The sequence below is a fragment of the Notamacropus eugenii genome, chromosome 2, assembly GCF_028372415.1.
Source record: "Notamacropus eugenii isolate mMacEug1 chromosome 2, mMacEug1.pri_v2, whole genome shotgun sequence".
Classification (NCBI taxonomy): Eukaryota; Metazoa; Chordata; class Mammalia; order Diprotodontia; family Macropodidae; genus Notamacropus; species Notamacropus eugenii.
This window is the reverse complement of record NC_092873.1, coordinates 57,273,910-57,289,417: the sequence shown is the minus strand read 5'-3', so window position 1 is coordinate 57,289,417 and position 15,508 is coordinate 57,273,910. Positions and strand designations below refer to the sequence as shown.

At 43.8% G+C, this 15,508-nt stretch overlaps 1 protein-coding gene across 1 annotated transcript; it reads left to right on the top strand.

The window, feature by feature from the left end:
- The first annotated feature begins 658 nt into the window (after positions 1-658).
- LOC140522630 (5-hydroxytryptamine receptor 3C-like) lies at positions 659-10,495 on the top strand. Its single transcript, XM_072637979.1, has 9 exons — positions 659-686; positions 1,029-1,213; positions 1,958-2,002; positions 2,903-3,012; positions 3,533-3,702; positions 4,284-4,444; positions 8,176-8,380; positions 8,573-8,785; positions 9,977-10,495. The coding sequence occupies exons 1-9, from the start codon at positions 659-661 to the stop codon at positions 10,204-10,206; spliced, it is 1,347 nt and encodes a 448-aa protein (XP_072494080.1). The 3' UTR covers positions 10,207-10,495.
- The last annotated feature ends 5,013 nt before the right edge of the window (positions 10,496-15,508 follow it).

The window sequence follows — 15,508 nt, the reverse complement described above, 5'->3', positions numbered from 1 at the left end:
GGACCATAGAGGCCAAAAGTTAAGCTCTCTCTTTTCACAAAGTAGGAAATGAAGGCAGGTAGAGGTGAAGTGACTTGCCCAGGGTCACACATCCAGTGTGTATTAGAGAGAGGATTAGAACCCAGGTCTCCATGATTCTGAGGCTGGTTCTCTATCCATGACACCACATGGAGTAGGATATATTGCTCTAGACTTGGAATGAGGAAGACACAGGTTTGAATGTCACTTCAGACATTTTCTAATCATGTGACCATGGGCAAATCACTTCACCTTTCTATCCCTCAAGCAACTGCTCTGTACCAGTAGGAAGGGTTCTCAGTTCCAAATGAAGACACAAGCCTGATCTAAAAAAGCAAAAACTGTCAAGCAATTTCTCCTTCAGTAATGTCCAAAAGGATGGCCTTTGAGGCCCCTTCTCCTTCTGAGATGGGAGCTAAGTGGGAGCACAGGTAACATCCTCAATAACAAATAACAAATAATACCCTGAATTGTAACAACAACAGTAATAGTATCTAGGTGCTTTAGCTGCCCAGGTATTCTCATCCTTGTTTCTTTGCATTGCTGTACAAGATGATAGACCTGTATAGTGAGGGGAAATGAAGGCCAATTCCTCCTTGACCTGGATGGAAGGTCTGTGGCAAGACAGAACATCCTAGAGATGGCCTGCAAGGCTGGGAAGGTTGAGGGTGGGACAGCTAAGGGATCGTCACTGGCCCAGGGCTGACTTTTCAGGTAGGTTTTGCATTAGTGGCAGGAACCCTACAGGAAGTGAGGTCTGAGAACTGACCACAACAGCTTCCTCCATTTGCCTATGAGAGAGTCTCTTATGCCATTGTCTGATGGCACTGAGAATCTGGTCATTGTGAATCAGGGGTCACCTGGAGATTGGGGAGAGTTTATACAGGTCCCCCAATATGTCCTTTCAGTATTCCCTCTGAAAAGGTCACCATAACCCTGGGTCACCATAACCCAGGGCCTGCCTCCATCTCATGTAGGAAACTATAGGAATGGCATTCTCTGTCTTCCAGGTTCCCCATCCTACATTGGGAGCAGTGATGCCTACACCATCAACTGCACAGGCTTTGACCTATATGGGGTGGATCCTGCTGCCTTCAAGTCAGTGTTCGATAGAAAAGCCTTCCGTCCTGTTATCAACAACAGCGTTCCCACCCAGGTCAACATCTCCTTCACCCTGTCTGCCATTCTGGATGTGGTGAGTCCTGACCCCTGCCATACCTCCCTGGGCCCCAAATACAGAGGGAGAATAACAGAATGAGTGTTGGCTTTGATGTCAAAGGACTGGTTCCAGTTTCCTGGACCTCCTGTTACCTGTGTGGTGGTGGAAAAGTCACTTTCCCATGTAGGTCTACTCAAAGATGATCTTTCTGCAATGAATTCAATTTCTCCCAAGTTGGATTCCATCAGGAATTTACCACCAGCAACCTAGACCCAATGGTTTCCATGGGGCAGCAGATAAAACACTGGGCTTGGAGTGAGCTGACAGCTGAATTCAAATCCTGCCACTGACACTTACTAGCTCTATGACAATCAGCAAGTCCCTTGAAATCTCTGAGACTCAGTTTCCTCACCTGTAAAATGGGAATTGTTAAGATATACACATGAGTGAAGCACTCTTATGTAGGCCTCTCTGGCCCCAGTTTTCCCACCTGTCAAAAGGGTGAAACACTTTGCAGAGAATATCATACATAAAATACTTTTCAAACCTTCAGACATTACAGATATGCCAAGCATTATTATTTTTACCTCTGCCCCAAAACCTACCCTCATCTCTTTGGCTTACTTACCCACTTGGACTCATCTTTGTTCCCTTCCTTATGGCTGAAAGATATATTTGTCACATGGGATAGATAGCCCGGGAACTTAAGAGCAGGAAAGGAGGCTGGTGTGGGGCTGGTCAGCCTGGGCTACTCAAGCTTCATGGGAACCTCTTCCTTAGGATGCCCAGATTCAGCTCCTGACGTCCTTTCTCTGGGTGAATATGGTAAGACCAATGCTCCCACTGAGTTCTGCTTCTTCTGCTCCTTGGATCACATTTCCTATGGCTGGTGGGGCCCAGGGAATTAGACAAGGCCACTCCACACTGAGTCAGTTGTCTGTACTTAGCCAGACTTCTCTCTGTCCAGTTTGTCTCCCCTATCAGTTCTCTGGGGGCAGGGATGGCTTCTGTTTTTGCTTTGTGCTTAGCATGGTACCTGGTACTGAATGTGGGCTTGATCAAGGTTTGTTGATTGGGCAAACAAAGTTTCTTGGGCAGCCAACCAGTCAAGAAGGCAGAGATGGAAGAAAGGCCCAGAGAGGGTGGGTGGTCAAGACCAAGGGGCCCAAAGGCAGGAGGTGAGTAGAGGTTCTCACCTTGAGGGCACTAGAAACCCAACTCAAGGTCTCCCTGGAATTGAAGCCACTAAGGAGACAGATGGAACCTGAGATCAGGGGTTAAGAGGACATGATGTATGACTTAAAGAGGGAATAACATGCTCACTCAATTTGGTATGAAAATCTATTTTACACTACAGGAAAGTAGGGAAGAAGGGGACAAGTGGGGTGGGGGGGATGATAGAAGGAAGGGCAAATGGGGAAAGGGAGTAACTGGAATAAACACTTTTGGGAAGGGACAAGGTCAAATGAGAGAATAGAATAAAGGAGGGGACAGGGTAGGATGGAAGGAAATATAGTTAGTCTTACACCACATGACTATTATGGAAGTCTTCAGCAAAACAACACATATATAGCCTGTACTGAATTGCTTGCCTTCTCAGTGGGGATGGATGGGGAGGGAGGAAGGGAGAGAAGTTAGAATTCAAAGTATTAGAAATGAATGTTGAGAATTATTATTGCATATAACTGGTCATCTTTACCCATCCTCCACTGCTCTGGACTTTAGATTTGGGACAATGCATTCATTAGCTGGAATCCAGAAGAGTGTGGAGGCCTAAAAAAGATCAGCGTGGCTGCCAAGAACCTCTGGCTCCCCGACATCTTCATCATAGAGTTGTGGGTATTAGGCCAAGAAGAGAAGGGGACCCTCCCCGCCCCAGGGAAGGACAGTGTCCTGAAGAGAACACACTGACAGGGGGTAGCCTTCCAGGCCTAGGATAGTGGGATGGAAGAGAGGTTGGGGAGTGGGGGAGAACTGAGGAGCACAGAATGGCCAGAGATGATGTCTTGGCAAAAGTAGAAAGGGAGAAGGAACTAGAAGGGAAGTATACAGAGTGATAGGAAGAACGGTGGCTTTGAGTCAGAGGACTTGGGTTCAAATGTCACCTCCGATGCTTGGAACAAGTCACTTCATCTTCCTGAGCCTCAGTTTCCTCATCTGTAAAGTTGAAGGGGTAGGACTAGATAGTCTCTGAGGTTCCTTCCAGTTATAGAGATATGATCCTCAGTTACTTCCCCTCTGAGTCTCGGTTTCCTCATCTGTAAAAGAAGGGGGTTGGGCTAGTTAGCCTCTGAGGTCCCATACAGCTCTAGCTCTAGGATCTGTGGCCCCACCTCCCACACCTCTCCTATGCAGCATGGATGTGGACCAGACTCCACCCAGTCTCTCTGCATATGTGCGAAGCAATGGCCGGATCCGATATGATAAACCCATGAAGGTGACAAGCATCTGTAACCTGGACATCTTCTACTTCCCCTTTGACCTACAGAACTGCACCCTAACCTTCAGCTCTTTCCTGTATACAGGTAAGTGTAATGGAATTTCCATAAGCGCTTTAGGGCTTAGCATAGTCTTTGGTATATAATAAGATTTAATAAATATTTGTTGACTGACTGGTCAAATCTAATGAGATGGTGTGTATGTGTATGTGAAGAGCTTTGAAAACCTTAAACATAGCTATATATGTTAGTTATGATCATTAATTATTATTATTTTTACTTTCGGTTGACCCTCTCCAAATCATAAGGAATAGTAAAGACCCGGAAAAAGGTCTGGAGAGATGATGTTGAAAGCTACAGGGGAGTTGTGGAAATTAGAAAAGAGGAAGAAGACTCGAAATGGTGCAAGTAGGTGGGTGAGCCAGGAGTAGTTCTGGAAACAAAATTGCAGAGTGGGAGCCAGTATCTGTGCATCCCTGTTTGTCCTCTGGAGACTTCACAGTGAAGCACAGGGGACTCTGCTGACTCCCAAATACATACTGATATGCCATAGAGAATGGCACTTTCAGGGGCAAAGAGCGTGTGCTATGTAGAAAAAGGCATTTGAAAGCACTCCTCATTGTCCAATGAGGATCAACTCTGCTGACTCAGTTGGGTCTCCTCTGCAGTGGATAACCTGTTGCTGGGCATGGAAAGGGAAGTGTGGGAGATTGCGGACAATTCACGTAATATCATTCGGACTCAAGGGGAGTGGGAACTCCTGGGCATCAACAAAGCAACCCCAAAGTTGGCAGTGGGTTCCAGTCTTTACGACCAGATCATGTTCTATGTGAGTTCATATATCCTTGTTTTTATCTTTCTCCCCAAGCAATGCCATTGTGACTCATTCAAGAGGCACCCAGTAGTGGGCTGGAGTCCCTCTTGGCAGGTCCTGTGATTAAGCATGCTCTCCTTTCCATATGTACTGGAAGAGAACTGTCAGATGGACAGAAAGTGTAGGGAAGGGCCTAAAAGCACCACAAATGTCAAGAATGGAGTTGGCCATCTAGATGCCCCAAGTCACAGGTCCTGGGTTCAAATCCAGGCTTTCTTCCTATATAAGCTGAGGTGAGTCACTTAAGCCCTGTGGTCTCAATTTCTTCATCTGTAAAATGACTCAATGGCTTTTGAAATCCTTTCTAAATCTATAAAACTAGAAAATTATCACCAGATTAGATGAGCAATAAAAAGTCTTGTCTGCCCCCAGACACCTGAAAAAGTTGTTTTCCTGGAATGGCAGGAGAAAATCTGGAGAAGACACAAAGCCTGAAGATGAAAATGCCCTTTGTTTTTGAAAGAATTGTAATTTTTATCTTGTGAAGAGGATGAGGAGGATTGTTGTTAAGAGACCGTGTTATCCTAAGTGCACTAAATGCTGTGGGGCAAAGCACAGTCTTCCTTCCTTCCTTACTAGTAAAGTCCAGAATAATTGTTGGGTTAGACAACAAAGTTAGGAGTTGTCACCAGAAGCCAACAGTGAAAATGTACATTACCTAAGTAAGCTATAAGAGTTCTCCCTATGGGCACATTACTGTAGGTTAGAGGTTCAATTCAAGAAGTTGGCACATGAAGTCCTGAAGGGCTTACTCCCATATTTAATTTTATCATCCTGAGATGTAGGGTAATCCGGGGATTAATTAATAAAACTTCAGCATATCTCTCAATGAAATGAGCTTAAAATCCCTACCCCAGTTCATAAAATCAACTGGAGAAACCTTTCCTAATAGTGTTTTTCATATCTCTCTAAATAGCAGATTCTGTAATGCCAACAGGCAGCATGTCACAGTGGGAAGAAGGCTGGCCTAGGAGCCAGGAAGTCCCAGGTTCTAGTATTCCCTCCTACACGTAGTGGCTGTATGATCCTAGGCAAGTCATGTAACTTCTCAGTGTTCTGTCCAGCAAATCTCTAAGCTTCTAAGCTGAAGAAAAGGTATGATCCTGCATTGATTAGAGGGGAGTTTCTTCATCTTGAAATTTCCTGTGCCAAAAAAAAATCACAGGTCCAATTCCTATCCTTATCTTATTAATAATGTAATTAAATATGAAACAAAGACATGGTTCATTATTTTTAATCATATAATAATTTAGAGTAATTATTTTAACTGTACAAATACATTGATTGTTAGAGGGAGTTTCATCATCTTGGAGTTTCCTATGTCAATAACATCACAGGTTCAATTCCTATCCCTATCCTATTAATAATGTTATCAATTATAAAACAAAAACAGACAATTATTTATAGTAATATAATACTGTATAATAATTATTTTAACTGTGCAAATGATCAGAGCTAGAGTCATCTCAAACCATCCCTGAAGCAGCAGATAACTTCACTTCTGAGAACATAGTCCCACACCATCTAATATGTTAGGATAGCAAAGTCTCTACAAGAATCCCCCTCATCTTCTTTACATGTAAAGGCTCCAGTACTTCAAACAGCGTCTTCATCTTCTTTGTTTGTGTCTTGTTCAGCTTTTCTCCAGCCTTCACTCTTCAGAATCTCCCTTTGTACTAAATCTCCATAAAATCTTTTTTTATAATGTTTCTTCCTAAGAGTTAAGACAGTTCTAACAAGGAAAGAAGTTCATCCTCACCGTATTTTCTACAACCTCCTTGAAGATCAAAGTTAAAACTTGAACTTTTCTTGATTCCATAGGGAGAAGCCCCTCATAGAATGTCAGTTATAGCTACAACTCTTTGCTTCTTAAACAGAAAATGGTAGTTTCTAAAGCTGCTGTAGAGGAGGCTTCTGGTATAGGGATTACATAAGTAAGTAAAGTATGTAACAAGTAAATAGAAATGTTTGAAAGGACAGCACTAGCACCTGGGGGGTGGGGGTGGGTTCAGGATAGTTCCCGAGAAGGCAGTGGTCTTTGTGCTGAGCCTTGAGGGAGTCTGGGGATATCAATGAGGCAGATGTGAGGAGGGGGAGGACAGCTGGCACAAAGGCAGAGATCCTGGAGATAGAATAGCATAACCCAGGAACAACGGATAGCCCAGTCTGGGTACAATAGGGAATGAGGAAAGCCAGGAAAGGGCAGTAAGTCAATAGGAAGTGAGTGGAGGTCAGATGGGAGCTTGGGTTTCAGTCTCGAGGCACTACGGAGTCACTGCAGTTGACCAAGCAGATGCAGGGCATGTTTCAATCTAGACTTTACATTATCTTCCATTTTTTTTTATCTTTTGGTTTTGTTTTTTAACTTCTTGGTTTATCTCATAGTTATTAGCTTCCCTGAACTCCACTCTCTTTTAAAGAACTATTTTCTTCAGTGAGCTTTTGAACCTTCTTTTCCATTTGGTTAATTCTGCTTTTTAAAGCCTCCTTCTCCTCATTGGCTTTTGGGACCTCTTTTTCCAATTGAGTTGGCCTATTTTTAATGGTGTTATTTTCCTCAGCATTTTTGGGGTCTCCTTTAGCAAGCTGCTGACTTGCTTTTCAAGCTCTTCTAAGGCTTGAACTCATTTCATATTCATTTTGGAGGTACTGGAGGCAGAAGCCTTAACTTCCTCTGACAGTATGCCTTGTTCTACTTCATCCAAAAGGATGGAAGGAGACACCTGTTCACCAAGAAAGTAACTTTCTATGGTTTTATTTTTATTCCCTTTTTGGGGCATTTTCCCAGCCAGTTACTTGACTTCTGAATCCTTTGGCAAGAGGATGGTCCTAGAGCTCCTCCTCCCCCTAGTAATGTGCTCAAGGCTGAGGTTCAGATCAGCCGCTCAATTCCCCCAGAGGCTTTAAGCTGAACTTCCTGGACAATGGACCCAGGCTGCTTCCACAGCCACCTTAGCTGCCTGCTGTTGCTGCTGCCATTGCCTCTGCCACCACCTGGGGTCAGTGCTGGGGGACCCCAATCCCCTCTCGCCCAGCTGGGAAAGCCCTCCCACACTGACCTTTGGAGCTTTCTTTGTTGCTTGTGGGTTGAGGGATCTGGGACCCTCCCTGCTGAGAATTCTGCCCCAGGTCCTGTTCCTCCCAGTACCAGCTCTGCTCAGTGACTGGTGAGATAGACCTTTCCTCTTGGCCTTCCAGGTTACCTTTGGCTGGAAACCTCTTTTACTCTGTTGTTCTGTGGCTTCTGCTACTCTAGAATTTGTTGAGAGTCCTTTTTACAGGTATTTTGTGGGCTATGGGGGCAGAGCTAGAGTATGTGCATCTTTCTACTCCACCATCTTGCTCTGCCCCCTCAATCTAGACTTTAAGGTTATCACTGGTGTCTGTGTGAGGACGACGCTGGAGAGAGAAAGATCAAAAAGCAAGCAATGGCAAAAGTAGAGGATAAATATGCTTCACACCACGGTAGAGGTCAGTCAGTCAGTCTATAAAGACTTATTAAGTACCTGCTGTGTGCCAGGCAGACCTTTGGTGGTAAATCTGAGATGAGAGGGTCTAGCTTAGTCAGAGAGGAAGGAATCTTTCTATACTACCAAGTTTTGATGAAGGCTATCCCTAGCTGCTCCCTGCATTGAGTTCAGACACCCTTCCTCCTCTGTTTCCTCCTTCTCTCTCCCCTTTTCCAGGTGACTATCCGACGACGGCCCAGACTCTATGTCATAAATCTTCTGCTGCCCAGTGGATTTCTGATAGCAATCGATGCTCTAAGCTTCTTCCTGCCAATTGAGAGTGGCAACCGAGCCCCCTTCAAGATGACCTTGCTGCTGGGATACACTGTCTTCCTGCTCATGATGAATGATTTATTGCCACCCAGTGGCACCCCACTCATCAGTATGGTTCCCTCCACTGTGGGAAGGAAGAAGAGAGGGAAGGGGAGAAGTAGGGGGGGGGTCTGAGGGGCAAGGGATGCTGGGAAAGGGTATTATCATAGGATTGGGGTTGGGATTGGGGAAAGGTCACAGGAGGAGGTTGGAGGTCACTCTGGCCCTTCCTCACTGAGCCCCCTCCCCATATGACCCTCAGGTGTGTACTTTGCTCTGTGCCTGTCCCTGATGGTGGTCAGTCTGCTGGAGGCTATCTTCCTCACCTACCTTCTTAATCTGGTTACTACGCATCCCCCACCCATGCCTCACTGGCTCCATTCACTGGTATTGTGCTACCTCAGGGCAACAACCTGCGCCAAGAGATCCCAGAAAGAAACCAGGGGCACTGGCCCCAACTTCATCCATGTGCCTGGTAACTGACAGCAATACAACCACACTCTAAATAGTTCCACTTCTCAGTTTCTAATTATGACATCCTTTCCAACCCATGACTGAGCCCCTGTCCTCAGGTGACAGGAAACTAAGAACAATGAACCCATTCAAACAAAGGTAAACAAAAGAAGTTTAAATGTAAAGCCCTAGGCTTGGGTTCAAAAAAATCAAATGAACAAGTAGAGGATTAGGGAGCCACAGCAAGATAATAAATCACATGAAAAAAGATCTGGAAGTCTTAGGTGAGCACATGTTTCATATGAATCAACACTTTGGCAAGATTGTCCAAGAAGTGGATCTCATCTGATGCTGTATTAATTCAAGCATAGCATTGCAAACAAAAGAGATGATTGTCCAGCTGACTTCATTCCAGTCAAAGCTTATCAGGGATGTTTTGGTCAATTCTGGGTCCCAACGTTAGGAAAAACATTGATAAACACAAGAGTGCTCAGAGATGCAACCAGGGTGGTGAAGGGGCACAAAATCCTGGTTCTGGGAGGATCAATTAATAAAAGTGACTGGAATTTACATGGCCCTTTAAATTTCGCAAAACATATCTGAACTTCACAGACAATCCTTGGAAGTAGGTACTACAGGTAACATTCTCATTTTACAGATGAGGAAAGTAAGGCTCAGAGAGTTCTCTCTCTCTCTCTCTCTCTCTCTCTCTCTCTCTCTCTCTCTCTCTCACATTATTGTCACAGGCAGGATTTGAATCCAGGGTCCAGTACTCTGTCTTCTACATCATGCTATCTCTCACTTAGTGGGGACATGATACCCATCTCAAATTTTTGATGGCTCATCATGGAGAAGGTGGAACAGAATTGTTCTGTTTGACTCTAGAAGGAAGAAGCAGAATGACTGGAATTTGCAGATTTCAGCTTGATATAAGAAAAAAAATTCCAAAGCAATAGACTGTACAAAATTGTAAGAGATTTCCTCAGGTGGTAGTGAGTTCCTTTCTGTGGAAGCCTTCCAACAGCATGTAGAAAACTACTTGGGGATGCTCTTCAGGCAGGGCTTGGACTAAATGATTTCTGAGGTTCACACACACACACACACACACACACACACACTCACACACACACACACACACACTCACACACACACACACACACACACATATACGTGCACATACACAAACACTAAAATTCTATGATTTTCTCCATAGGGCTGATGGAGCCTGTGGTTATGGCAGCATGGGTACCAGGCTGTAGCGAGGCCAGACTAAATGGAGACCCAGGATCATCAAGGGTGCCTTTGGAAGAGCAGGACCAGGGGCAGCCAACGGTAAAGTTGTGGAGGACATTCTGCCATATTCTGGACTCGCTGCTCTTCTGGGTTTATTTGCTGTTCATGAGTTCCTCTCTCATCACAGTCATTGTTCTCTGGAGCTCCTAGAAGTATGGTGACCCCCCTCCAACTTCTGCTTACACTAGCTTTCAGTGAACAATAAATCATCCCCTATTCCCTTGTTCCAATGGTCATTCCTGTCCATGGCTCAGTTCACCCCGAGTCCTCAGCCCAGTCCTAGGCAGTTTCCTGACTCCTTGAAAGCCGATGTCCTTGCTCCTACCCTCCTATAGCTTCCTCTGCACCTTCTGTCCAGACCCAACCTTTTTATCCCTTGAGGATCTGCCCAGGGGAGCCATCCATCATTGAGCTGTCCTAATAAATCATTTTGCAGAGAGCACTGGTTCCTCAGAGTATTTGTCACAAGCATACAGAATACCAGGGATGAGCATTTTGATGAGCTGAGACTGTTGGAACAAGAGTCTTGCCGACTTGTGGCAAATGTCTGCTGTCCCAGACTAATGAGAATCTTTTTTTTTAATTTTTCACATTGTTTCCCAGACTTTTCTTGGGAAAACAACTGTTTTGTTCTCATTTTAAATTCCTATAAAGTATTTACAAGTATACACAACTTTTTGATAAATTTCAAATGCGATCTTTGTACACTTACTTTCCCGCTCTTGTCTATCTACAAAGGCAGCTTTGTACCTATAATCATGAAATGTCAATGATCAAAGGGACTTTAGAGATCATCTAATCCATCCCATTCATTGTACAAAAAAGTAAACCCAGGCCCAGAGAGAGGAAATGACTTACTCAAGGTCATAAGGCAGTAAGAGGTACAGTTGGAATTGGATCTAGGACTTTTGATTCCTAATCCCGTGTCTTTCCCATTATAGTAGCCTTTCTTCTGATTATTCATTTTCCACATGATTTCATAGGAAAGGGATTTTTTAAAAAAGGCAAAGGGTGGATTTTAAAAAACAGATCATTATTTATTACATAGAACCTGGAGTAAACTCCCACATGTTGGTCCCATGGAAAAGGAACCTCATTCCAAGGGCTCTGGATGGAGACAGACATAGCTCATGAGCCCCTGCCCACTGAGGCCAATCATCCAGAAGATGTTTGTTCAAAAAACTTTCCATTTTTTTAATTAAAAATTCACTTAAATTCTTTTTAAAAATCAAATAGCATAGTGAGTGGTGACTAAAAACATTATTCCCCTATTCACCGTGAGGCATGTACTCTCCAGGTGACCACACCATGAATGAGGGAGGGAACATGTGTGGAGAATATACTTGACTGAGGAAATGTGAACATCAGGGACACCTAACCAGGAACATGCAGAGAGGGCATGACATGCGGGGCCAGGAAAAATGGGAGAGAAAACCCCGAGAACACATGTGGACAGGGACCATTCATTGGCGGGCCGACTTTGATCTTGGAAGTGCAGAGTTCCTGCTGGCCTCTCTCTCTGCTGTGCACATTGTCTCTTCAGCTCATTGTCTCTGAGGAATGTGTCTTCTATAAATATAAATGTGCTCGATAATTATCTTCTGATCTCCTGAACCTGGTGAGCTTTCATTTGCCAGTTTTTTCCAGTCCAGCTATTGCTGTCTCTAGAACCACCTACTCAGCCCTCCCTCACTCAAAACGGTCAAGTGCAAGTCATGCCATTATTTCTCTGATGGCACGGTCTTCTTTGGCAATGAAGGACGAGCACACACATACACACCATCTACTAGGGTGCAGAAGCTACCTCCCTACCAGGAAGAGATACTCTCTTTTATCACATGGGCTATGAGCTACCACTCTCAGGCAAGCCATTAAAAAAGGTAAATTCAATTATGAAGGAGGCTCATGTACAAAATGGATCAAGGACCCCAGACTGGAGGCTAGCTGCCTTTCCTTTGGTTTTAGCACTTCCCCTCACCTCCCCTTTCCTGCTGGCACTTTCCAACACTGACTGGAGATTCCTGAGTAACAAAGAAGATACGTTAGGGAAAAAACTAATGAGAAATCCATGTTCTTTTCTCTTCTCTCTGAAACAGCTAGTTTATTCAAATCAAGTGAATAAAGGCATGTCATAAATCAGAACACTTCTGTATACTTATACATTTTAGAAATAATTGGATTTTGTTGCTGAAAGAAATTCTGTGCTATTTGGACTTGGCACATTTCTCCTGCTGGCTATGGTACTGTAGGTTCCTCTCCAGTTCCCCTCCTGGGTACTACCCCTACTCATACACATACACATGTTGGTTCTCCAGAGAGCCAACCACCCCCAAACATAAGGTACTCAGGGTCCTTATTCCTAAAACTATGTAGCTGATGACCTCCCCCTGCCCCACCCCTCTGTGTTTTTTATAGTCATTCAATAGATATAATTTTGTTACTGTTGTTCAGTTGTTTCAGTCTTGTCTAACTCTTTGTGATCCCATTTGGTGTTTTCTTGGCAGAGATCCTGGAGTGGGCTGCCATTTCTTTCTCCAGATCATTTGACAGATGAGGAAACTGAGGCAAAAAGGGTTAAGTCACACAGCTAGTAAGTGTCTCAGGCCAGGTTCCAGGCTCAGCATTCTGTCCACTGCATCACCTAGCTCCTGATATATTTAATTAACTCAAAGCAAAGGCATTTATAGAGATAACATCATAGGAGCAAAATATTACTCTGTAAACCTAGGATGTGCTCTCTTACAATGACTTTCAGTGAGAAAAGTAGCTTCCGCAAAGAATGTGCAGTACTTGGGAAAACATATGTAGACAACACACGTAGCCCATGTGACTCCCACCTCAGGGACAGCAGAGCTGTGATGGCCTCTCTTTGCTTCAGCTTGGCTGAGCAGGCCATTCAACTAAGCTACCTGGGCCTTCTCTCCACATCTCAACTCCAAACTACCAGGGTGAATTCTCTCTTCAGTTCCTACCTGGCTTTCTCTTCTCCTGCCAGAGGTCACACCCCTCAAGGCTACTGCCTGTCTTGACTCTCTCCTGGGCCCTGTTCCCCCCACACACACACATTCCATGATTTTATCAACTAGACCAAGGACAGGGAATTGATCAGGGGCTTCCTGATGAGCTCTCATCACTACTCTGTGATTTAATGGAAGCAGCCAAGTTCTTTGGACATCCTCCATTAAAATGCCTGCACCTTTGGGGACTTGGGGAGGGGAAGAGTGCAGAACGGCAATATTCTTTTGGATAGCATTTTAGGGGGAATTGTAGTTTTCTGTGAATAAAATGCTTATTGAGGTGGGTAGGATCAAGAAGGAGACCAAGGACTGGAAGGAGAGATGCCCACTTTGATTAGACCACATCCATAGAAGTGTATTTCATTTTAGGTGCTACATCTTAGAAGGAACATTCATTAAACACGTTCAGAGGAGAAAAATCAGAGAGGTAAAGGAAGTCTAACATACATCTGGACACAAATTAGGAAGGTACATTTCAGAAAAGGGAAGATTCCAGAGAAACCTCAGGGAGACATCTTCAAACATTTGAAGGAGATGGGGAAGTGGGATGGATGTGCTTCATTTGACCCCAGAAAGCAGAAACAAAAATAAAGAGTGGATGTGGCGAATTTAGGTTTGATATTGGAGAAAAAGCCCCCAAAGAACTTTCTAATAATTAGAACTGCTCTGAGGATTTAGAGTCAGACCTGAGTTTGAATCCTAGCTCTCCCAATTACTGCTTGTAAATCTGGACAAAACACTCAACCTCTCTGGTCCTCAGTCCTCATCTGTGATTTTCCCTTCCTCCCTTCCTTCCCCCCTGCCCCCAAAAAGAATAAACAAATGAGACCTGGTTCTCTGACCAGTCTCTGTGAGTATAGAACCTCTGATGCTCTGAAAAATCTGGGATCTCAACCATGGAAGTACTTTTGGTCCACAGATGCTCACTAGCCATTTTGCTAAACATCAACAGAAGCTAGCTTTCACGGCAAGAAAGCACAGTATTCAAACATTTTGGTTTAATTTACACTTCCACTGTGAAGGATGGTGGCCATTTGATGGCTTAAGTAAAATCCTGTCTCCTAATTATAAGAAGGGGGAAGGGCAGTATGGTATAGCATTGGATATTTAGAAGGGAGAAAATCTAGGAATCAGAGTGGGGAGGGCTTTTTAGACAAGGTCAGTGATGTAATTTTAACATCAGGGTATGCTACAGACCATCTGACCAGAAAGAGGAAATTGGTTTAGGAAATGGATCACAAGTCTGGTACTAAGGCATTATATTAATAGTAATGGTCAGGGGATTTCAATTGTCTGGACATCTGCTGGAGTAATCTCACGAGTCTCTCTTTTTCTCTCTCTCTCTCTTTCTTCTTCTTCTTCTTCTTCTTCTTCTTCTTCTTCTTCTTCTTCTTCTTCTTCTTCTTCTTCTTCTTCTTCTTCTTTCCCTCTCTCCCTCCCTTCCCCCCTCTCCTCTCTTTCATCTTCTGCTGCTTCTTTATTTCTTTCTCATCTGTCTCTCATTAAATATACAGATCACTCAAAGCTGAGAGGAATCATTCACATATCATATAACATTGTTTCAATCAGAGGTGTGCTGCTAAATGTTTAACAAGTTCTCAAAAAAAATGTACATGCATGCATTTTTAAGTTTCATCTGCATCACTTTTATGTATCACTTTCTTAAATCTAGACAATCAACAGTAAGAAAAAATAAATCAAGCATAATTTTGTAGCATTTGCCTATTTATGTAACACTCATACTAAAAATTCAACAATTGACCTTCGAGAACTGGTTCAAGCTGGCTCCAGCACACCTCTAGTTAGAATCTAAAAAGATCTAGAGAGGCAAGAGTATTGTGCCAAATATAAGATTTAATTCGATAGATTCACATTTAAAGTTTTATATTTGGGTTCAAAAAGTCAATTCACACAAATAAGATGGGAAGGCATAGTTAGATGACATTTTGCCTGAAACAAGATCTGGGGAGTTTCAGTGGATTTGCAAACTCAGTATGAGTCAGCAGGATGATATGGCAACTGAAAATGCTAATGGGATTTTGGGCTGCCTGGAGAGGCAGAGCTTACAGTAGTGAGAATGTGTTGTTGTTCAGTCCTGTCTGACTCTCCATGACCCCATTTGGGGTTTTCTTGGGAAAGATACTGGAGTGGTTGACTCTTTCCTTCTCCACCTCATTTTACAGATGAGGAAAATGAGGCAAACAGAATGACTTGGCCAGGATCACTCAGCTAATAAGTGTCTGAGGACAAATTTGAACTCAGGTCCTCCTGACTGCAGGCCCTGCAATCTATCCTCTGCACCACCTAGCCAAGGATATGCTAGTGCTGCTGTGTTTTACCCTAGTCAAACCACATATAGAATATTGTGTTTAATTCTGGGTACCCTGGTTTTATGATAAGCTGTAATACACATTGCTAGGCTGTAGAGCAACCAG

Bases quoted from the DNA above. Each gene is read 5' to 3' on its own strand.
- LOC140522630 (XM_072637979.1), top strand. From the start codon at position 659: ATGGCCTGCAAGGCTGGGAAGGTTGAGG. The intron at 2,003-2,902 runs GTAAGACCAATG...TCTGGACTTTAG, and splicing joins CCTTTCTCTGGGTGAATATG to ATTTGGGACAATGCATTCAT. The intron at 3,703-4,283 runs GTAAGTGTAATG...TCTCCTCTGCAG, and splicing joins CAGCTCTTTCCTGTATACAG to TGGATAACCTGTTGCTGGGC.